This window comes from Microcaecilia unicolor, chromosome 1, assembly GCF_901765095.1.
Source record: "Microcaecilia unicolor chromosome 1, aMicUni1.1, whole genome shotgun sequence".
NCBI lineage: Eukaryota > Metazoa > Chordata > Amphibia > Gymnophiona > Siphonopidae > Microcaecilia > Microcaecilia unicolor.
This window is the reverse complement of record NC_044031.1, coordinates 534,840,631-534,863,238: the sequence shown is the minus strand read 5'-3', so window position 1 is coordinate 534,863,238 and position 22,608 is coordinate 534,840,631. Positions and strand designations below refer to the sequence as shown.

The window sequence follows — 22,608 nt, the reverse complement described above, 5'->3', positions numbered from 1 at the left end:
TCTCCCATGGGCGTCCAAATCGGTATAATCAAAAACCGATTTTGGGCGTCTTCAACTGCAATCTGTTGCGGAAACAGCCAAAGTTGATGGGGGCGTGTCGGAGGCGTGGTGAAGGCGGGACTGGGGCGTGTTTATCGGCCGAGGAGAGATGGGCGTCCTTGGCCGATAATCGAAAAAAGAAAGGCGTTTTTAGCGCGAATTTGGGTCACTTTTTTTGGACCCTTTTTTTTCACGAACAAGTCTCAAAAAAGTGCCCTAAATGACCAGATGACCACAGGAGGGAATCGGGGATGACCACCCCTGACTCCCCCAGTGGTCACTAACCCCCCTCCCACCCAAAAAAAACAACTTTAACAACTTTTTTTTCCAGCCTGTATACCAACCTCAAATGTCATACCTAGCTCCATCACAGCAGTATGCAGGTCCCTGGAGCAGTTGTTAGTGGGTGCAGTGGACTTCAGCCACGTGGACCCAGGCCCATACCCCCCCCCCCCCACCTGTCACACTTGTGGTAGTAAATGGGAGCGCTCCAAATCGCCCCCAAAACCCACTGTACCCACATCTAGGTGCCCCCTTCAGCCATAAGGGCTATGGTAATGGTGTAGAGTTGTGGGCAGTGGGTTTTGGGGGGGGGGGGGGATTTGGGGGGCTCAGAAACCCAAAGGAAGGGAGCTATGGACTTCAGAGGTAGCTAACTGTTTATTTTAAATTGTTACAAGTGCCCCCTAGGGTGGCCGGTTGGTGTCCTGGCATGTGAGGGGGACCAGTGCACTACGAATCCTGGCCCCTCCCACGAACCAATGCCTTGGATTTGGTCGTTTTTGAGCTGGGCGCCTTCGGTTTCCATTATCGCTGAAAAACGAAACCGCCCAGCTGAAATCCGCAGAAATCCGATGCATTTGCCGTGCACAAACCGTATTATCGGAAAAATTATGGACGCCATTTTTTTTCGAAAATACGGTTTGTCCCGCCCCTTCGCGTACCCGTTCTCAGAGATAGACACCCATGGAGATGGGCGTTCGCGTTCGATTATGCCCCTCAAAGTTTCCCACTTACTCTTACGAGAAATCATGCTGTTCTATTTTGCATGATTTGAAGTTTGCTAATCAATTTCTTGGATAAATCAACATACTGCTACTTAGCAGAACTTAGTAAACGGGGGACTGCCAAGATGGTGGCTGAGTAATAAGCTTGGAAGGTAGCTCCGCTGTTACTTGCTCGTAACTCCTTATTTTGCTATCTGATACCTCTAAATTATGCCTAAACGGAGAGGTTAATCGCGAGGAGGACCCGCTACTCCCCTTTTACCTGGAGCTGTGACTATGGATCGCTTCCTTCTGCCGGGCACGCCGACGGGGTCTGGTTCGCCGCTTGAGGGTTTGGGGAGAGGTCTCCCGTTCCCTCAGCTTGAACAAGAAACATCTTTCAGCCCCGAGATGAGGATCCCTCCTCCTATGCCGGCCGTGGCGCTGAACTCAGTCCGGAGACTCCCTGAGGCGCAGGACGCGACGGGGTCTCCTGGCGCGGGTGCTGGGTCGACGCCTGAGACGCCGATGAATCCTGCTGTGCAAACAGCAGAGGTGAGGGGAGGAGAAGTTGCCTCTGAGAAAGAACACGGAGCAGTGGGAAGTCAACCAGCCTTTTCTTCGTTTTTTACTTTGGATATTCCAAACAAATCATTTTTGCCTGAAAAACCTCAACAAATTACCTTGGACAACATTTGGGAAGCACTTGTAAGTTTAGAAACTTTATTTACACAAAAGTTTTCTCAATTAAATAAGAAATTCAATTGTGATACTGAAAAGATTGTTGAAATAGATAAGAAATTGACGTCTTTGGCAAAGAGGTGGAAATTAACTCTTCAGCAATAAAAAAACTCTCAGCAAATTCAAGTGAATTTAATTAAAGAAAACTTGTATCTTCAAAATAGAGTGGAAATACTAGAGAATTACCAACGTTCAAATGCTCTTAGACTGATTAATTTTCCCAAGCAGATTGCCATTTCTCCATTGATAACCTTCAAACAGTATTTAACAGAAGTTCTAAAAATTCCAGAAAAATCACACCCACCAATTTCAAAGATTTTCTATATAGAACCGTTTCGGAAGAAAGAACTATTACAAAAAGAGGAGGCAAATGCTCAATCTTTGGACTTAAATTTGACTCAAATTATTGAGGGAGACAATGTGGGTTTGACAACTGCTACACTCAAAGTGATTTTCATACTCCAACCGGACAGAGACTGGATACTTAAGCAATTTTTTCTTAATAAAAGACCAGGTTTCCTTAACTGTAAAATTAGAATGTACCCGGATGTCTCTAGAACTACGCAGAAAAAAAAGACAGGAATTTCTTAAACTGAGACCAAAAGTAATGCAACTTGGGGCATTATTTTGGCTGAACTTTCCTTGCAAGTGTGTGATAAAAATAAATTCAATTAAGTATGTATTTTTTGAGGCAAGCCAATTGAATTCCTTTTTAGAAGCAGTTGGGAGATCCACTGCAGCCATTACCAGGGACAATAGTAACTTCAACCCCATAGTTAGTTTGTTTAGCCTGGACAGCTTATACCGGCAAACATGATTTGATTTTAGAAGTTGGCTTCTAAAAAAATTTACAGGTTTCCTTAAAATTGTGATAACCCCCTGTTAATTGTGGACTATAGACGAGTAATGGATCTTCATTCTTGTTTTCTAAATTTCCTTAAAGTTTATGCTTTGATAATCTTTGTTTTAAGACACTAAATCGTCTTTATCTGTATTCAAGATGTTCTTGATGTAATAATAAATAAATAAATAAATTAAAAAAAAAGAACTTAGTAAATATCCCTATAGAATTAACCTGAACCAGGAAGAAAACTAAAACCAAGACTGGTTGCAATTAAAATGTGATGAATAAGGCATTAGATAGAATAGATAGTTAGCTTTATACTAAGAGACCTGGTGGGTGATTTCAGAACAATAGAACAGGCTACTGTTTTTTCCCAGTTAGATAAATAAATTGCAACCAGTCTTGGTTTTTGTTTTCTTCCTGGTTCAGGTTAATTCTATAGGGATGTTTACTAAGTTCTGCTAAGGAAGTTAGTACAGGTATTATGCGTGAGACACTATACACTACAGCCATACAGCACAGTAAAAGTCCTATACTAGCTGCAGGACCTGGGTTGGTCAGAACAGTCAGGACTGTTGCACTTAGCACCTCCTCAAAATGTGGGATTAACCGAAGCTACACTACCCAGCAGCTATCAGGTATTGCAGCCTTCACCCCAACCAGACAAATCCTGACGATGCCCAGATTATCAACAGATCTCACCCCAATTCTCCAGGACTCACCCAGAGGTCTTCTTGGTAGTCTAGTGGACAGGACAGGAGCGATGCCCCTCACATCTTACCATTTAAAATGGTGTTTGGTGGGGGGGGGGGGGGGGTCCAGTTTACTATTTGATTGTCACAGTACAATTAAAGAAACTTACGTAAATTGTGCCAAACGAATCTCATTGAATTCTTTGACTGGGTTACCGGAGAATTGAATCAGGGACATGCTATAGACGTAATCTACTTAGATTTCAGGAAGCTTTTGACACGGTTCCCCACAGGAGGCTCTTGAATAAACTTGACAGGCTGAAGATAGGACCCGACGTGGTGAACTGAATTAGGAACTGGTTGATGGACAGATGCCAGAGGGTGGTGGTTAATGGAATTCACTCGGATGAGGGAAAGGTGAGCAGTGGAGTGCCTCAGGGATCGGTGCTAGGGCCGATTCTGTCCAATATGTTTGTAAGTGACATTGCCGAAGGGTTAGAAGGTAAAGTTTGCCTTTTTGTGGATGATACCAAAATTTGTAACAGAGTGGACACCCCAGAGGGAGTGGAAAACATGCAGAAGGATCTGCGGAAGCTAGAAGAATGGTCTAAGGTTTGGTAATTAAAATTCAATGCGAAGAAATGCAAAGTGATGCAGTTAGGGAGTAGAAATACATGGGAGACGTATGTGTTAGGCGGTGAGAGTCTGATATGTACGGACGGGGAGAGGGATCTTGGGGTGATAGTATCTGAGGATCTGAAGGCGACGAAACTGTGTGACAAGGCAGTGGCCGTAGCTAGAAGGTTGCTAGGCTGTATAGAGAGAGGTGTGACCAGCAGAAGAAAAAAGGTTTTAATGCCCCTGTATAAGTCGTTGGTGAGGCCCCACCTGGAGTATTGTGTTCAGTTTTGGAGGCCGTATCTTGCTAAGGATGTAAAAAGAATTGAAGCGGTGCAAAGAAAAGCTACAAGAATGGTATGGGATTTGCGTTACAAGACATATGAGGAGAGACTTGCGGACCTGAACATGTATACCCTAGAGGAAAGGAGAAACAGGGGTGATATGATACAGATGTTCAAATATTTGAAAGGTATTAATCCGCAAACGAACCTTTTCCGGAGATGGGAAAGTGGTAGAACTAGAGGACATGAAATGAAATTGAAGAGGGCAGACTCAAGAAAAATGTCAGGAAGTATTTTTTCATGGAGAGAGTGGTGGATACTTGGAATGCCCTCCCGCGGGAAGTGGTGGAGATGAAAACGGTAACGGAATTTAAACATGCATGGGATAAACATAAAGGAATCCTGTTCAGAAGGAATGGATCCTCAGAAGCTTAGCCGAGATTGGGTGGCAGAGCCAGTGGGGGGGAGGCGGGGCTAGTGCTGGGCAGACTTCTATGGTCTGTGCCCTGAAAATGGCAGATACAAATCAAGGTAAGGTGTACACAAAAAGTAGCACATATATGTTTATCTTGTTGAGCAGACTGGATGGACCGTGCAGATCTTTTTCTGCCGTCATCTACTATGTTACTATGCAATTTATTTATTTATTTTACATTTGTACCCTGCGCCTTCCCACTCAGAGCAGGCTCAACTAAGTCTCCAACCCTCCAAGTCCAAAGGCTAATGACCCCTAGCAGTAGTCTCATGATAGTACTGCTAGGGGTCACTCTGCCATATAAGGAATGACTGCATTTACATGGCAGACTGACCCCCTAGCAGTAGTATCATGAGACTACTGCTAAGGGTCCTTAGCCTTTGGACTTGGAGGATTGGAGACTTAGAGGCATATTTTAAATGCACTTAGCCTTCCAAAGTTCCATAGAAACCTATGGAACTTTGGAAGGCTACGTGCATTTAAAATATGCCTCATTGTTTCCTTTGAGCCTCAGACTATTTAATGCACTGGATAATGTCTCCTGGGACTGTGCTTCTCAGTCCAGTCCTTGGGGCATACCTAGGCAACTATACTGCTAGGGGTCATAGTTGCCATTTTGAACCCAGAGCAGCTATGGGGCAAGAGTGAAGAGTGACTGCTCCTGCCCTTACCAGGGAGACACCCAGAGAACCCCAGGGTTGTGGGGAGAGACAAGTGGATTACCTATAAGAGGGGCCTATTGGGGTTGCTGAGTTGTGTGGCTGTGGCAGCTGCATTTTTTTTTTTGTTCGTTTGCACCAGTGTACCTGCACTATCTGCTGAGGCAGGTAACATGGCCTGGGTAGTAAATGCAAGGAAGATGATGGTCACCCCCCCTGCGCATGTACTGCTCGGGCTCTACACTTCAGTAAACATGCCCCCCCCCCCCCCTATGGCTTATATCCAATCCTTAATCTTACACAAACAGGCTTCAAAACAAGAAACTGTTTTCTAGCTGCTCATACACAGTAAGAAATTTTTAATATCTGTGTAAGAGTGCAAATATTATATACCAGGACCCTGAATCTCCTCCCTTATTTAATCTATATAAGCACTTAATATAATAGGGAAAAGAGAACCATGTACAACTTTACTAAGGACAAAGCTGAGATTTGAAATATCATGACCTACAGCTATTCTATAAGGGCCAGATTAACCAAACGGTGCTACTTCCAGCTAACACACTAACTTGCATTATTTACAGCACATTCCATGTTATAAAACGAGACTTGCATTAACTGCATTAATATATGCTAACAAGGTAAGGCACTTTATTAAATCTAGTCCTAAGATTGACTTTACAAGGAGATAACCCAATTTAGACTTGGGTATATTAGATCAGGTATTTTCAGTTTTTGATAAGCGATGTTGCTGTGCTAGTGAGATCAAATCAAAGCCAGTAAGCTAGAACAGACTCGGTCAAATGTCAGTCCTAAATCATCTAAAAAGTGCCAAAAGGCCTGCAACTATGAAGAAACCACAACCAATAATTTAGTCACCAAAATGCTATTAGGAATGGGGCAATAATCAGTATATTAGTATAACTAGTAGGATTGAATCTTACAATAATTAGGCCAGCCTTAAAAAAAAAAGGAAGTACTCCATTTATCTGATAGCACTTAAAACATTTTTCTTCTTTATCTCTACACTAGTAAAACATGCCTGTTTCTTGCGTTAATGAAACGGGCGCTAGCACGGTTTCCTTCCGAACCTCCCCCCCTCCCTACTCACCCCTTTCAGCGTTCTGCTGGCACTGGCCACCATTGTTGCGGACCTCAGCACGCCACCTTCAATGTGCTGCGTCGTTGGTTGTGAAGCCACTGACGCCATTGCTCCGCCCTCGACGTCATCACGTTTGACGCGAGGGCGGGGCCCCAACACAGTGTTTTCGGTGGCTTCACCACCACGAAGGCTTCGAACCGGAAGGAAGTGCCCAGAGGACCTGACAGTGACGTCAGTGTCCTCAGAACGTTGAGGGTGAGTTTTATTATATAGGATATGATTGGCTTAAAGCAGAGTCAAATTGTCATCCAATGACACTTAACTGATTTGGGAACTAAAGATACAGTAAGTGAAAAACACTGTATATTATGCACAAGCCTCATTATGCACTGTATTTCAAAATCTGTCAGACTTCAACAGAACTTAATAGGCGTCATTCAGACAGTAGAACTTACCTGCTTGCTATAATGCATTCTGCACCCAAGCTGGACAAGGCCATTGTCATGCCTTTGCCAATACCAGTACCTCCACCAGTAATAAAAGCCACTTTTCCTTTAAATGAATTGGGAGGCAGCATGACCGTCTGGAGAGGCGGAAACAACTTTGCTTGTGGTAGGACTTTGCTCTGGTACAGCACTTTTGTTCCATGATTGAAAAACTAAACAAAAGTAAAGTAAAGAGAAAATTAACAGCAGCATCTGCAGAATGAGATCTACATGGAATCCTAATTTTGAAAATTATACCAGGAAACATTGGTACTTATAATTACAAATGCTATTTGAAATTGTACACATTTTCTAGCTTAAATTATATCAGTCAAATCTTCCAAAAGTATGTGTATTAGTACAAACTTCTCAACTCTGCCCTCCATAACTCCTTTTTATGAAGCAGGTAATCTTACGCATAACATAGGAACATAGTAGATGATGGCAGATAAAGACCTGTACGGTCCATCCAGTCTGCCCAACAAGGTTAAACTGATAGCATAGCATAAGGTATGATATGATACTACATATGTATACTTGATCTAACAGACCAATTCTGCATATAAAATATTGGTTCATTAATAGAAATTCCTTTAAAAATGGTCCCTCTATGGTAGTGTTTCACAAACTTTGTGACCGTGACCCCATTATCACAGCCACAGAAAGCATGCAATCCCTAGAGGTGCAGACCAATGACATTTCTATGGACAGCCCACCCAGGTTGCAATCCCAAATATGGCTTTTGCAATCCTATCTGTGGTCGCAAACTACAGTTTGGGAAGTCCTGCCCTATGAGTTACTGCAAGGAAATATCATTTGGTAAACCTATTTTGAGCACAGCCATATTTTCCCTAATGTGAAAAAAACATGAAATTAAGTTATACCTGTTACTTTCATTTCCTTTAATCATGCTGTACCATCCTTAACAAGCGAATATTATACCTTCCTGCCAGCAGATAGAGGTAGAGAAACGGAACTTTCCCAGTGACATCACCAGTATAACCTGCTGGTGCTCAGTGGAAAGCTCAAGTAAGCCTGTACCAAAGTAGCAGAAGGTCTCAAAGCACAACCAGGCCCCATCAACCACTGCAGGTATAAGGGATCACATTTTCTTAATTTGAATTTTTTTTTCTTTTTAAACTCCACTGAAGAGAAAGACAGATTGCCAGAATTTCCAACAACTGCAGTCTTCCGACTGACTAAAGAAAAGGAAATTAACAGGTATGATTAGATTTCACCATCCTTAGCTTTTGGGCTCTACCATCCTTAATAAGTGGGATGTACTTGCGAGCCGGTTGTTCTTGAGGGTGAGCCGGCTCTTCCAATCCCTCCCAGCTACAGGGTCTGGTTCCACCCCTCCCTTGTCCAGCAAATTCTTCGGCATAGGCAGTCTTACCTGCCCGCTGCCGGTGCTGACCCTCCCCCGCTGCCGGATCGCTCTTTAAAAATGGCCGCTGAGACTTCCAGCGGCGGCCTCGCGAGACTTCTGCTGAAGTCTTGAAGGCCGCCCTTGTAAGTCTCGGTGGCCATTTTGAAGAGCGATCCAGCAACGGGGGAGAGTCAGCGCCGGCAGCGGGCAGGAAAGACTGGGGACCTTTCCTGCCTGCCCCGAAGCATCCGCTGGACAACCTCAGTGGCTGGAGGGGGGCAGGGGAGAGAAGGGAGTCGCTGGACATGGGTGGCTGGAGGGGGGGCAGGGGAGAGAGGAGAGTCGCTGGGCATGGGTGGCTGGTGGGGGGAAGGGGAGAGAATGGAGTCGCTAGACATGGGTGGCTGGAGGGGGGCAGGGAAGAGAGGAGAGTCGCTGGGCATGGGTGGCTGGAGGGGGCAGGGAAGAGAGGAGGGTTGCTGGACATGGGTGGATGGAGGGGAGGGCAGGGGGAGAGAAGGGTCGCTGGTCATGGGTGGCTGGAGGGGAGGGCAGGGGAGAGAGGAGGGTCACTGGACATGGTGGATGGGGGGGAGGGCAGGGGGAGAGAAGGGTCGCTGGACATGGGTGGATGGAGGACAGGGGAGAGGAGGGTCGCTGGACATGGGTAGATGGAGGACAGGGCAAGGGAAAGGAGGGTCGCTGGACATGGGTGGATGGAGGGGAGGGCAGGGGAGAGAGAAGAAATGCTGGACATGGATGGAGGGGAGGGAAGAGTGAGGAAGGAGATGAGATGAGGGAAAAGGAAGAGAGGAGAAAAACTGCACATGGATGAAGAAAACAGGCAGAAGCTGGATCCACTGGACAGTCAAGTCTGCGGAGGCCCAGAAATGAAGAAGAAAGGAAAGAAATAAATGGAAAGGAAGCCCTGGAAATGGAGTTAAGAGGACAGATAGCAGCAGAATCGGATACTGGGCCAGTATGATCAGAAAAACAAAGTCACCAGACAACAAAGGTAGAAAAAATAATTTTATTTTCATTATACTGTTTGGAATACGTTCACTTTGGGAATCAGGTGCTCAACATTAAAAGTTTATATTTATTTATTTACTTATTTATGGCATTTTATTGCACATTAAACATGAATTAGATTGTAACCTGGGATCATTTTTTTTTCCTGGAGTAATGCATTGCCTCCCCCCCCAGGCTTTCTCCCCGGCTACAGCCAGCTCTGCAATTTGGGGGGGGGGGGGGGGACCAGGGAGAGAGCCTGTTGTTAAACATTTACTAGCACACCAGTGGATGTACCCAAGCAGAAGCAGATTCACAGGGCAGGGGAAGACAATGCCCCGTGAATGATGGCTCTGACAAAATTCGAATGGGCTCTGGCTAGCACATCCAATCTGTAAAGCTTCCCAAATTAATGTAGCAACAACCACATTGCTGACCAAAGATATCCTCTGGGAAAAGCACTCAGACTTCCACCTGAGTCCTCTCAATCCTAGAGGCACTCTTGTTCCTATAAATGTAGGCTACCTCAATGGCAGTGTTGATTCAACGGCCAATGATGCTTTGGATGCCACCTGGCCCTTCTTGGGGATATAGAAAAACAACAAAAAGATGATTTGAGGGGCACAACTCATTTGTCGCCCGCAAGTACCTAAGCAAATCTCTGCAGATGTTAAGCTTGTGATGCCATCTTGTAGAGTTTTATCTATGAAGGAGGGCTGACATACCTCCTCATTCAAATGGGGAAGTACCTTGGGAAGAGAAAAAAAACAGTAAGGAACAGTGTAGGTGGACACCGGATTCTCTGGGAAGGAGAGCTAGAGGTCCTGACAAGACAGAACCTGAAGCTCTGAAACCCTCCTGGCTGATGAAATCACCACCAGAAAGACCGTCTTCAGAGCAAGGTCATTAAGGGAGGTCAACTTTAGAGGCTCAAAGAGGGGCCCTGAGAGAACATTCCTCACTAAATTCAAATCCCAAGAGGGAAGAGACGGACGGACAGGAGAATGCAACAAGACACCCCCTTCAAAAAGTGAACAATGTCCCCATCATAGGCAAGGGAAAGGCCCACAATTTTACCTCAGAAACAAGGAGGGCCACTAATTGAACCATAAGCAAGTTCAACGTCAACCCCTGGGTGAATGCTGCAGAAACTGAAGAATCTCAGGAATCCGCGCCAAGTGGAAAGTGAGTGTTGGGAACAAAATCTTTCATAAAACCTTCCAAAGTCAGACAGGCCAGGGAAGAGGAAGACTTATGGGCCTTAAAGCAAAGTGAAGATCAAATTAGCAAAACGTCTTTCCTTGCTAAACACTACCTATCAAGGGCAAATAGCAAGCCAGAAGGGATCAGGATCCTCCATTTCCACCAGTCCCTGACTGAGCAAACCTTGCCCTCTGGGCAGCGAATGTGGATTAACTACCAACAGGTGAACCAGATCCATATACCATGGCCTTCAAGACCAATCTGGGGCCACCAAAAGCACCAGAAAGGGATGTCACACTATCCTGCGCAATACCCAACCAATCAGAGGTCAGAGTGGGAAGACATACTATGGCTACTCCCTGGGTCACTGCTGAACCAGAGCATTTATCCCCTGGAAGCTGACTCTGGCAACTGAATAAACACTCTGCCTTGGTACAGGTGCTCAAGGCCATGAGATTGAAGGCTGGCAGGCCCCACCAGTCCAGCAGGAGGCTGAAATGCAGCCTGCCCTAGCTTCCACTCCTCCAGATCCAGCAGGAATCAACTGAGTACACCTGAATGCTGTCTTTGCCAGCTATATGGTCTGCCAGCAGATTCTCCTCTACCCAGCGACAAGTGGCTGTCACCTCCAGGGCAACGTCTAACTCCAAGTGCTGCCCTGCTTGTTGATATAAGCCATGGCTGTGGCATTGTCTGCCATCACATTGACCACCCACCCCATTTCAGGGGAAGGAATTCTACCATTGTCAACGTGATTGCTGAGTCTTTGATCTTTCTGACAGTTCTCCCTAGTCAGCATCTACTAAGAAGGTTATTGATACATCATTGTATTATTGAGTCTATTGTATTTTTATGAATGTTTTATTGTAACCTTCTTTGGTATAAAAGTGGGATATAAATCTACAAAATAAGAATAAATAAATAAATAAGAGGCTTCCACTATGGAGCAGCAATCTTGTGCCACCTTGCTCAGAAAGTGAGCTCCCCATCCAAGGAGACTTGCATCAGCAGTAACTACCACCCAACCCAACCCAGCAGGTCCAACGGAACTCCCCAAAGCAGATGACTGGACTATCTAACCTGTCCAGATTGTGTCACATTCTGGACAGGAGCGGGATCCAGTGATCAAAATCCTGACAGGCTGGCCCTTTGTGAGGCAATGGTGACTAAAGGGAGTGCATGTGGGCCCACACTTAGGGTGGAACCTAACAGTAGAAGATTCCCTAGCAGTCTCGAGCCTGCACAGACTGTGCTTCTGGGCCTGGAGCTTGATCCTGGGACTCTTTATGGGGGTTCTCTGGAGGAACATGTCTAGAGTATCTCACACTGCAGCTTCATGTAGGAGAGTGCCTTATGAAGCAGCAAATACTTCAGGGGCCCTGTGAAACCCTCCATAATAGGAACTCCCTCTGACAGCTCTATGATAGAGGCTCAGGTCCTCCTCCTACAGCAAGTAAAGGAGGCATGAAAGTTCTTCCCACCAAAACAGCAGAATGCCAGATGAACAGTGCTCCTCCTCCTCCTCACCCCCCCCCCCCCCCCCCCCCCCCAAAGGAAGAGAAATTATGTAACAATCAGAACTTGGAGAAAACTGGAGGTCCGAAAGTCCCCCTATGTCTCCCTAACAAAAACTCTGGCATGACAGCACTCACAGAAGGAGATTCAGCCCTGGTAAGGGGCCTCCATTGGCCACTAAAACCTGCAAAACTAGGAGCTGGAGTCAACTGGGGCTCAGGGCCCTTCAGTGATTAGAGCAGGGGATGGTGTGGTCCTGTCGCCGCCTCCCCCCCCCCAAGCTTGGGAGAGCTGCTGCAGCAGGAGAAAAATCCAATGAACACAGAACAGCTGCTGTTCCCAGCAAAGACATGGGGGCCGGGGGTGTAGGGACTGCTCCCATAGGTCCTACAGTGCCTGCCAGCATGTTCAGACCTGCCCCCAACCTGGAACTCTGGTGACCCTGTCAGCTGTCACAGGCATGCAAGACTTTAATGCTACAATGTAGCTTCCCCCACCCGCCACTAAGTGGAGCAGGGCAACTTTTAAGACCAGAGAATTTCTGGGTAAATACCTTTGCAACTTCTCCTCTTTAAATCTGTTCTGTACTATCCAAAAGTACACAACTAAAATAACGTTTTATAGCATTTAATTCATTTGCAAGGTAATATAAACACTTAAGTCTCGCTAGATTTATGCAGTATCCTAGACACGTTGCTTGAAAATTATCACTCTTTGGAAAGATCCGTTCTTGACTTTCCTGTGGTATTGCTATCGCGTACGTGTACATAGATACCCTTTTCCGGCAGCCTGTTAGCTTTAGCTTCCTGTGGGGTTTCTCCGAAGGATTTCTAAGATCCTCCCAGTAACTTTATAGGTAATTGTTTTGTATTTTAACCGCTTTCTCTATGACTCACACACTGCGGTCGCAATAAAGTTAATTAACTCTCCTTACCCTCTCTCCACGGGGGTTAATTGCCCCTATTTGGCTCTCTCTGCAGAATACTGAAGAAGGTGGCCTCGCTGCGAGGCAGAAACGCCTGCATATTGCTGCCATTATTATTCTGTGGCGAACTGAGGACTAGTGGGCATTGGCAATGCTAGGCTAGCTAGTAGGGGGTTCGACCAAAGGGCATGTGCGAGCCAATATCCTCAGCGATTCCTGGCTCGTCCTTTTAAAGGGAAAGCAAAGCAAAGAAAAGCTGAATATGTAATCTCAGAGGCAAAATCCACTAAGAAGGAGAGCCAGCAAACAGGCAGGCAGTAGGCACCTGCAACTGAGAATCGGCAGTGTGCGGTCCTTTTATATCTGTCTCCCGTGCTATTTTAAAGATTGATGAGCACCAGAATCGGGTTGTAAATTCGGTTGCTGCTTTTAAGAAGTCACAGGAGAGAAGGCTTCAGGGTTGTTTAAAGAAAACTAGAATAAAATAAAATGTATGCTGGCAAAAAAAAAAAAAAAAAAGGAAGTATGAAAAGACCAAGGCCCTAAAAGAAAAAGAACATAATGGAAGTTTCTGATGATATTGTGGCTATTTATTATTATTTTAGTTTTTGGTCTGCTTTTGTTTTATTTTTAAGGGAGTTACACTGGTGGGGGGGGGGGGGGGGGGGCTGGACTTGAGTACAGAAGAGGCAGTAGGTTGCACTACATACAAAACTCAATGTGAAAAGATATTTGAGAGTCAGGTAAGGAAAATCTAAACAAAATAAAGATAACTGATGTCATACATAAATATGTCCTCCAGGTTTTTACATTTTTTAGGAAAATATCCGGGACGTTGTAAAAGCCAGATCTGCAGGATTCCCGGGATCTTCCGCATTTAAGTATGACCTTAAGACTGGAGTGCGCCTTTGTTTTGACGGCCGCTGCTGATGGAAAATACACCAGGATCCTGGTGTATTCGTCTCTTCTGATCGAAAATACACAAGGATCCTGGTGTATTCGGCCTTTCTGATCGAATATACACTAGGATCCTGGTGTATTCATCCCTTCTGATTGAAAATTCTTCCCTTCTGACTAAAAATACACCAGAATCCTGGTGTATTCATCCCTTCTGATCGAAAATACACCTGGTGAATTCGGCCTTTCTGATCGAAAATAGACCAGGATCCTGGTGTATGCGGCCCTTTTGATCCCAAATACACCAGGATCCTGGTGTATGCGGCCCATCTGATCGAACATACACCAGGATCCTGGTGTATGTGGCCCTTCTGATGAGAAACAGAGCTGAATCTAGGTGGATGCTGCCCCTCAGACAATTAATACAACTGGATTTACCACTGCAATTTCCCCACCCCTAGCTGTCTGTTCGTCTGACCAATTTAGATTGTAAGCTCTGTTGAGCAGAGACTGTCTTTTCATGTTAATTTGTACAGCGCTGCGTAAGTCTAGTAGCGCTATAGAAATGTTTAATAGTAGTAGTAGTAGTAGTAGATTTAGGTGTGAGCAGCCCTTCCAGAAAGTTTTGGACGTATGCAAACTTGCAAAGAGAGTTTCTGCTGTGTCTAGCAGGAACAATAATTTGTAATGCTGTTTTGCTGATTTAAAATTTTATGTTATATGTTCATAGGGGAAGCTTTAAAATAAATTACATTTTTGTCAAAAAAATGACACACGTAGGCATTAAAACTTTTGCAAGTATTTTTATAGAGGACTATCTTTATTGTCATCATGATGAAAAAAGTTGGCATCTAGCTCTCCAGTGAAAACCACAATACAGCACTGGAAATTACAAAGCAGCTTCTGCAGTAATGACAAATATATTTTGAAAAATAACCCTCCCCCCCCCACCAGCCCCCCACAATTCCACCAGCCCCCCACAACTCCTCTTAGATCTTCTTCTCCCCTCCCCCCCATCCCCTTACAAGAGAGAAATCAAATCTACTTTGCTATTGTTTTTGACAAACGGAGATGGCTGCTGTAGGGGGACTGGCTTCAACTTTATAGTCATACCGTTTCCTGTGGACCAGATAAGCTTATCCCATGGCCCCTCATTTAACCTCAACTCTTATCTCTGTTTTCAGTTTTGGCACAGTATAAGACATCACAAGAACAAAATATAAGAAAACCAATGGACTGCATTAGGGGTTTCTAGCCCATGTAGTTATATTTAAACAAAATATTTATTTTTATTTGGACTTATAAAACCACTTGCCCCTGAAACGTTCAAAACAGAATAATCCATTTGTATATCTAAAATGTAAACTTCTACGGCGGCCATCAAAACAAAGAAGCGCTCCTTCTGTCACTAAACTTTTATTACCTCAAGAACGCTAGATCCCGCTAAGTCACGCCCCCTGTGACGTAACGTGACCGTCGCATGACGGGGCCTCGCAACTTTTAAGGAGGACAAGATTGCTACGCAAATGCGAGGGTCCAGGAGAATAATCTTCAGCGTTGAATATATCAACAGTCTTCTTTTAAAAACAATTTATTTTGGTGGATATATGTAAAACGTCCCTATCTAAACGAATGGGCAAAGAAAACATGAACTTTTAAAGGTGTTTTTAATTGAATCCAGGAGGATCCTGAGGATCCCTCTATATCCGTCTTTTACCTTTTGCCAAAATATCCTTTTTTCTTTCATGTGCCTATATGACCAACCCACATACCCACATAATGAGAGTAACCATCTCTAACTTATTGGTCAGTCTGGACACATGGGGTGCTAAAGAGAGAGAGAGAGGTAAATCTGATCTGTGTTTCCTGCTGGTTGAATCAAGGAGGTTTAATAAGACAGGAGATGGCATGACGTCAAAAGGCTGAAGCTGTCTCCTCGCACAGTCACCATATTGGTATGTCCAGAACAAAGCAAGGAGGCTGTCAGCTGCTGTATCCACATTGTCGTTGTTCATTGTTATTTTAAATGCCAACTTGTGCATCATACGGATGTACACACAGGAACTATCACAACGGAATAACCTTTCAACAGTTAGAGTAGTCTTTTGCTTTATCATAAGAGAAAATCCCAAATGTGAAAAGAGAGTTTCTAACACGGCCTGTTCCACCAACACTGGAGAAGCTAGCAATATCGAGTCACTTGTGTCCTCCCAGGTAGCAGAACCACCCTCCCACAACGTTCTTGCACAACTCAGTCAAAGTCGCATCCCGTTGGTCCTAGGCCCCCATCCCTCAACTCTGCGGCCATTTTAACAGATCTTCTGCAAGCAACCAACTGGAACAGCTTTAGACTTTTTACAGATGCACCACACATAGGCAGTTGTAAGTGTTTGCTATTGTTTTTATGTAGAAATATTTTTGTTGTCATCATATGCAAAAATAAATGCATATAACGCAGCACTGAAATCCACAATACAGCACTGCAAATAACAAAGCAAGCTCTTGAGTGATGTCAAAAACATTTTGACTATAACCCTCCTCCACAGACCCCTCAAAAACTCCCCAACCCCCTTCCCCCAATTCCACCCCTAATCCCTGTGAGGTTTATAGTGTTTTATTAAACCACTTACGTTTGCTATTGTTTTCAATATAATTTGCTATTGTTTTGGACACACCAATATAGCAACAAGCTCTGTCCACTGGATCAGCCCACAGAATGAGCCAGATAGGCTTATTATGTCTCCTGTCATTAAACCTCCTTCAACTTTAAACATATGTCATGCAACAACATTAGCATGTATCTCAGAAATCAGCTAAAATTGAGGGATATCTGCTCTTCTGATAAGTACACTTGGGCTCAGATTCGGTCAAACTCAAATCTGGAAGTTTTTGAAAAGTAGATTATTTACTGCTATACTGTAAGTCAGTCACTGTTTGATGGGTATTCATTAACTAAAAGCCATTTACACATTTGCTAAGATTAAATATTTCTTTAGCAAAGGTAGCAACCATTTTTATTTTTTTGGTGTCCTCTTTTTTTTTTGTCTCCGAAAATATGGTAACCCTAGGGAAAAGGGTCTGAACAAAAACAAATATAAGGTGAAAACCATTTTATTGTTTCTAACCCAATTACATTTTGTAAAGAAATTGTGCATAAGGGGCATACTTAGATGTACACAGCACAGTAGGGGGGGGGGGGGGGGGAACTGATGCAAAAAAAACGTTCCATGTGGTTACCATGAGGTTAGCACAATTTTTCCACAGGTTTGCGACACATAATTGGTTTCAGCGTGAGTGGTAACTCATACAGAATCCCTGATTGAACACTGCATTAAAATGAAGGCAAATGCGCTAATAACTCACAACATGCAAAACAAACAAAAATAAAAGTTTTGCTAATGGGGGAAATTTTTTGCCAGTGTCTGGAGCAGCATAGAAGAGTTGCTTGAGAAGAATCTTTCCCCACAACCCGACCACCCTGCCTTGGATACCTAGCGTTGGCCTCCTTCCCTCTTACCCTGATCCAAACCAAACTGAACCTCCATATGATAGTCTAGTGGGCCCCAAGGGCCCAATCCCCCCCAACCCACTGTTTAAATCATTTTTCCTGGTAGTCTAGTGGCCCACCCACCCACACTTAAAACATTTTCCCTGCTAGTCTGATTTTCCCCTTCCATGTCGTCCCACAGATCAATCCAGAGACTTGTGGGTTGTACCTATCTACCAGCAGATGGAGATAGAGAGAACACCAGAGCTCTGCCATATAGCATTATATGCAAGCCTCATTTCCAGTATTCTATCTAGCAGGTGGATAGACATAACCTATGCAGCTCTGGATTGATACTGGCTCCTGGCCTGTCCCTCAGGTTCAGTCAAGCGTTGGGAGTTGAAAGACCCCACATGGGCTCTGGGCATGGGTGTAGTTTGGGGGAGGGGGTAATGCCCCCCAAAACGAGCTGCCACACCATTTTTCTGCCTGGCATCCCCCTGAGTGGTGCAGCTACAGCAGCATCTCTCTTTCTCTCCTTCCGCTGCCACCACAGCACTGAACTCTTCCAGTTCTTTCTCTCCTTCCAGCCCCGCAGCGCCCAGTATCACTCCCCCAAGTCCTCTAATCCCTCGAGCCACCAGTAGCCTCAGAGAGAAGCTTTTCATTCTCTTTCAACTTCTTGTTCCCATGTACGCAGGAAGCTGTAGAGAGAAAAAGGCTTCTGGGGCAAGTCTAAAGCAGCGTGCATACTGCTTTCTCGCTGAGGCTGCTGGCGGCTTGGGGTTTGGAAGACTGAGGGAGGGATACCGGGCGCCACACGGCTGGAAGGAGAGAAAGAACTGGAAGACTCCAGTGCTGTGGTGGTGGCAGTGGGGGGTTGGGGCTGGAAGGAGAATGAGAGAGACAGGGGTGGGCCTGGGCAACGAAGGGTAAAAAAAAAAATGAGACCACCGGGGGGGGGAGGTGGAAGTAAGAGAGTGATGGAGAAGGAGCAGAGGATGGATGGGACTAGGGGGTGTGGGAGGAAGGTGAACAGAAGATGAGTGGGACTTGGTGATTGAATGGGAAAGGAAGACAGCAAGAGGAGAGAGAAGAAATGGAAAAGCCAACCTGGAAAAGAATTTAGAAGACTGACACATGGAAAGTGGAAGAGAGTGGGACTAACCCAATCAGAAAAATAAAGTGCTCAGACAACAAAGATAGAAAATACAAAAATATATTTTTTTTATTTAAAATTTCTTAAAGATTGAGATATGCCTGCTTTGTGAAATGTACATTTATTTATTTATTTTTAGTTTTGTATTTTGCAGAGTACAAGAGAAAAAAAAACATTTCTGTTTCTCTCTTACCAGTATTATCCTGCTTGTAGTTTCTGGATTTCTTGGGTGGAGGGGGGGTGTTTCTATTTCAGTTTTTGTCTGAATATTTTTTTTGTGGTCCCCTATATATAGGGGGCTGCATTGAAGGAACACTACTGGCTCCTTCAATGCAGCCCCAGCCGATTTTAGCCTCTGTTCTTTCTTAAAGACCACCAAAAAAAAACATATATATATATATATATAATGCACTCCATTTAAGTGCGCGTCGGATAAGCGCATGCTCTGTTTAACTGCATGCCGTACTTTGGTCCCATTTTTGGCACCATCAATTTCTATGGGGACAAACCTTTGTAGCGCACCACTGATAAGTACAAGATTCGCTTATATGCATGGTTCAAGACCGCTCCTCTGCAGGAAAGACTCAGCATAAGCGCTCACATGGAATATGGAAGCCAATTGGTGCATGACAACCAACGAGATTTCAAATTTACTGCCTCTTTAACTGCCACAGGCAGAATAAGTGAAAGAATGTTGTTAGAGCGTACACCAGGGTCGTCATTATTATTATTGTAAGCTCTTTGAGCAGGGACTGTCTTTCTTCTATGTTTGTGCAGCGCTGCGTACGCCTTGTAGCGCTATAGAAATGCTAAATAGTAGTAGTAGTAGTAGTAGTCGTTGCGGCGGAACTGTAAGACTTTAATACTGGCTGAACGAATAGAAGTTCTTAAAAAATTAGAAAACAAACAGTCAAGCATCTATTGCTAAAGAATATAGTGTCAATCCCAGTCAAATTTCACGTGTCTTGAAGCAGAAAGACCAGCTTCTGGAAGAATGGCAAAACATACAAATCCACAACGGAAACAAAAACGGGCGGGAAAAGCCGAGGAGGTAGAAGGTACTCTTCTTTGGTGGTTTTCTCGAGTCTGGAGCAGACAGTTTCCTGTCAGTGGTCCACTGCTTATGGAGAAAGCTAACCAGCTAGCTGAAAGTCTTGGACTAACTGAATTCAAAGCCACTGTTGGATGGTTGGAAAGATGGAAGGAGAGGAATAGCATAAAATTCAGGAAACAGCATGGTGAGAAACAAGACGTTGATGACTTTGGTGCTGAAAATTGGGTTGTTTCAGTTCTTCCTACCATCTTGAATGAGTTTGCACCTCGTGACATTTTCAGTGCTGACGAAAATGGTCTCTACTGGCGAGCGATTCCTGATGGAACACTTGCATTCAAACATGCCGAAACTACTTGAGGTAAAACATCGAAGGACCGCCTGACGATCCTCCTTTGCTGCAATATGGATGGGAGTGAGAAGTTGGAACCCCTCGTCATTGGAAAGAGCAAACAGTCCCGTTGCTTCAAGAAAGTTAAGTGACTTCCTTTGTCATACGAGGCTAACGCAAATTCATGAATGACTGGGGAAATTTGGAAGCAGTGGCTAAAGAAGTTAGACACTAGAATGCGGGCACAAAAGCGTCAGATTTTGCTGCTTTGTGATAATTGTGCTGCACACAGGGATGATGTCAGGCTTTGCCACTGTCATAGTATTTTGTACTATTTTGTTTAAGAAGTATGTACTACTACCCTCTCTCTCTCCCTCCTCCATCTGCATGCCTGGTCCGGCATCTCTTTCTTCACTCCCAGACTGCCGGCTGCTCTCCTCTTCCCTCCTGGTTTACCTTGTTATTTGCAGTAAATCTTTGCCCTACAGTGGCAGCATATTGAAACACTGCCTTTTCCTCCAAAAGTTGAAAATGGCCTATTTGCATGGGGTTCTCTTCCTCCAGGGTGGCAGGACAAGCTGACGTCTGTTAATCTGGGGGATCCTGAAACTGGAGAATCGACCACATAGAGCGGCATTTACCTCCACATTCCTTAGCCCTCTCTTGAAAGCGGATGTCCAACTTGAAGCATAAAGAAACCAGGTCATCCAAATTGTTGGGGAGATTCTGTGCTGCCAGTTCATCCTTAATGTGGCCCTCTAGACCCTGCCAAAAGATGGCCACCTGAGATTCCTGATTCCATTGCAGTTCAGAAACCAGGGTCTGAAATTGAATGGCATACTGGCCCACAGTAAGGGTCCCTTGTTGTAGGAATAGGTGCTCAGAAGCTACTGAGGAAAGACGCCCCAGCTCATTAAACACCTGCCAGAAAAGTGTGAGGAAGGCAGCCGTGTTGGACATGAGTGGGTCATTCTGCTCCCACAGGAGAGAAGTCCAAGCCAGAGCTTGCCCAGAAAGGAGAGAGGCAATAAAGGTAATCTTGACTCGAACCGAAGGAAAGCTAGAAGGCTGTAGTTCAAAGTTAATCAAACACTGGTTAATAAATCCTCGGCATGCCATGGGGTTCTCATCAAAGCACGGTGGTGCCGAGAGTTGAGGCTGAGCGGTAAGGGTGGTTTTGATTTCTGTGCTGTTCTTTCAGCATTCGGCGAGAATAGGAAATTACCTCTAACATCTGTTTGACTACATTAGCATGCTAGTTGCGCTAATCTTTGGTGCACTCGTTGCTTCCCGTGCTGGAGCCTCTGGGCATTCTGCGCTCACTAATGCAGGTGCTAGTCCAGCACTAATGGCCGCTAGCACCGCGTTTGCTACTGAGCATCGGCCTGCAGGAGTCTAAGACATATTATGAGGATAAGATAAAGAAGTCAGAGAGTTCTATGAAGGAAGCATTTAAGATGTTTACTTTGCTAACTAAAACAGATGTTCTTTCTCCTTCTATGGTGCAAAAGCAGTGGCATGTTTTTTTCCAATCGAAAGTCAGTAAAATTAGGGAGGCATTTCAATTATCTCAGCAGATAAATCTGAGTGAATCTTTTTCTTTGTTGAGATCATCTAAAAATAATCAAATATGAACCCCACCAGAGAAAATCTGGTTGAAATGCTTTTAAAAACAGTTTTATTCTTTCTGAGTTCATAACTGTCAGTTTGCTTGCCTTAGTAAGACTTCCGCAGAAGTCTTGCAAGGTCACTGCTTGAACTCTCAGCAGTCATTTTGAAGCGCTGCCGAATGCCAGACAGGTCAGCATCCGAGCCGGGCAGGAAAGAGGGTGCTCTTTCCTGCCCCAAAGAGGCCACTAGACCACCAGGGCACGATAATAAGGTACAGGAGGGGAGGGGTAGTGAATGGAGTCATGTGCGTAGAGCGAGGCTGAAAAATTGGTGAGGGAATATGCATGGGAGAGAGAGAGGAAATCTGGCTTTCTTTGGGGGGGGGGGGGGGGGGTTCAAAGTGACAGGGGTGACCTCTTTTTCCTTAGGGCAAATATAGTAACCTTAGGAATGGGTATTACTAAAGTAATAGATTTTTTCATAGCCCTGGGGGGAAGGAGGTCCCTGCTAGAGGGCTAGAGTGGTAGGATGTCCCTGGGTAGGAGGAAGACCTGCCAGAAGTGCCAGTCTCGCTTATTTCCCCATGAGTTTGGGCTTCTTTTTTTTTTTTAACTCGCGGCTTTTTTTTTTATTCGCAAGTAGCTTATTTTGGGGCTTTTTTTTAAAAAAGCTTTTTCCCACTAGCGGGAAATAAGCGAGATTGGGAACGCACTGTGTCTCTGCTGCAATGTAACCTGCCCACCCCCAAATGCGGAAACAAGTCAAACCGCTGGAAAGTGGAAACAGGAAAACACAGGGCACTGTGGGCAGGGCTGTACTGCAGGAAGTCAGACTAACATCAGGTTACGAGTACAGTGTGTCTCCGGGGAGAGGGAGTGAGGGACTCAACCCAGCTGGAAACCAGAAACACAATACGTCCGATCATCGTTGGTCAACCACGTTAGTTACCATACCATTGCTTGCTTTTGCTTTTTCACATCACTTTTCATTTCCTTCACAGGACAGGCAGGCAGCCAGCCAGCCAGCCCAGCAAGCCAGTTAGCCAGCCAGCCAGCCAACTCAGCAAGCTAGCTAGCCCAGTAAGTGAGATAGCCAGCCCAGCAAGCTAGCCACTAGCCAGCCAG

General features: G+C 44.9%; 1 protein-coding gene across 1 annotated transcript in view; it reads right to left on the bottom strand.

The window, feature by feature from the left end:
• The window catches only part of DECR1 (2,4-dienoyl-CoA reductase 1), a 69,885-nt gene extending 56,775 nt beyond the window's left edge, over positions 1 to 13,110 (bottom strand). The window contains exons 1-2 of the mRNA XM_030216374.1: positions 12,958 to 13,110; positions 6,896 to 7,098 (exon numbers count right to left, since the gene is read on the bottom strand). Coding sequence (XP_030072234.1) covers positions 6,896 to 7,098; positions 12,958 to 13,059 — 305 coding nt within the window. The 5' untranslated portion in view covers positions 13,060 to 13,110. The remainder of the gene's footprint in view (positions 1 to 6,895; positions 7,099 to 12,957) is intronic.
• Between the last annotated feature and the right edge of the window lie 9,498 nt (positions 13,111 to 22,608).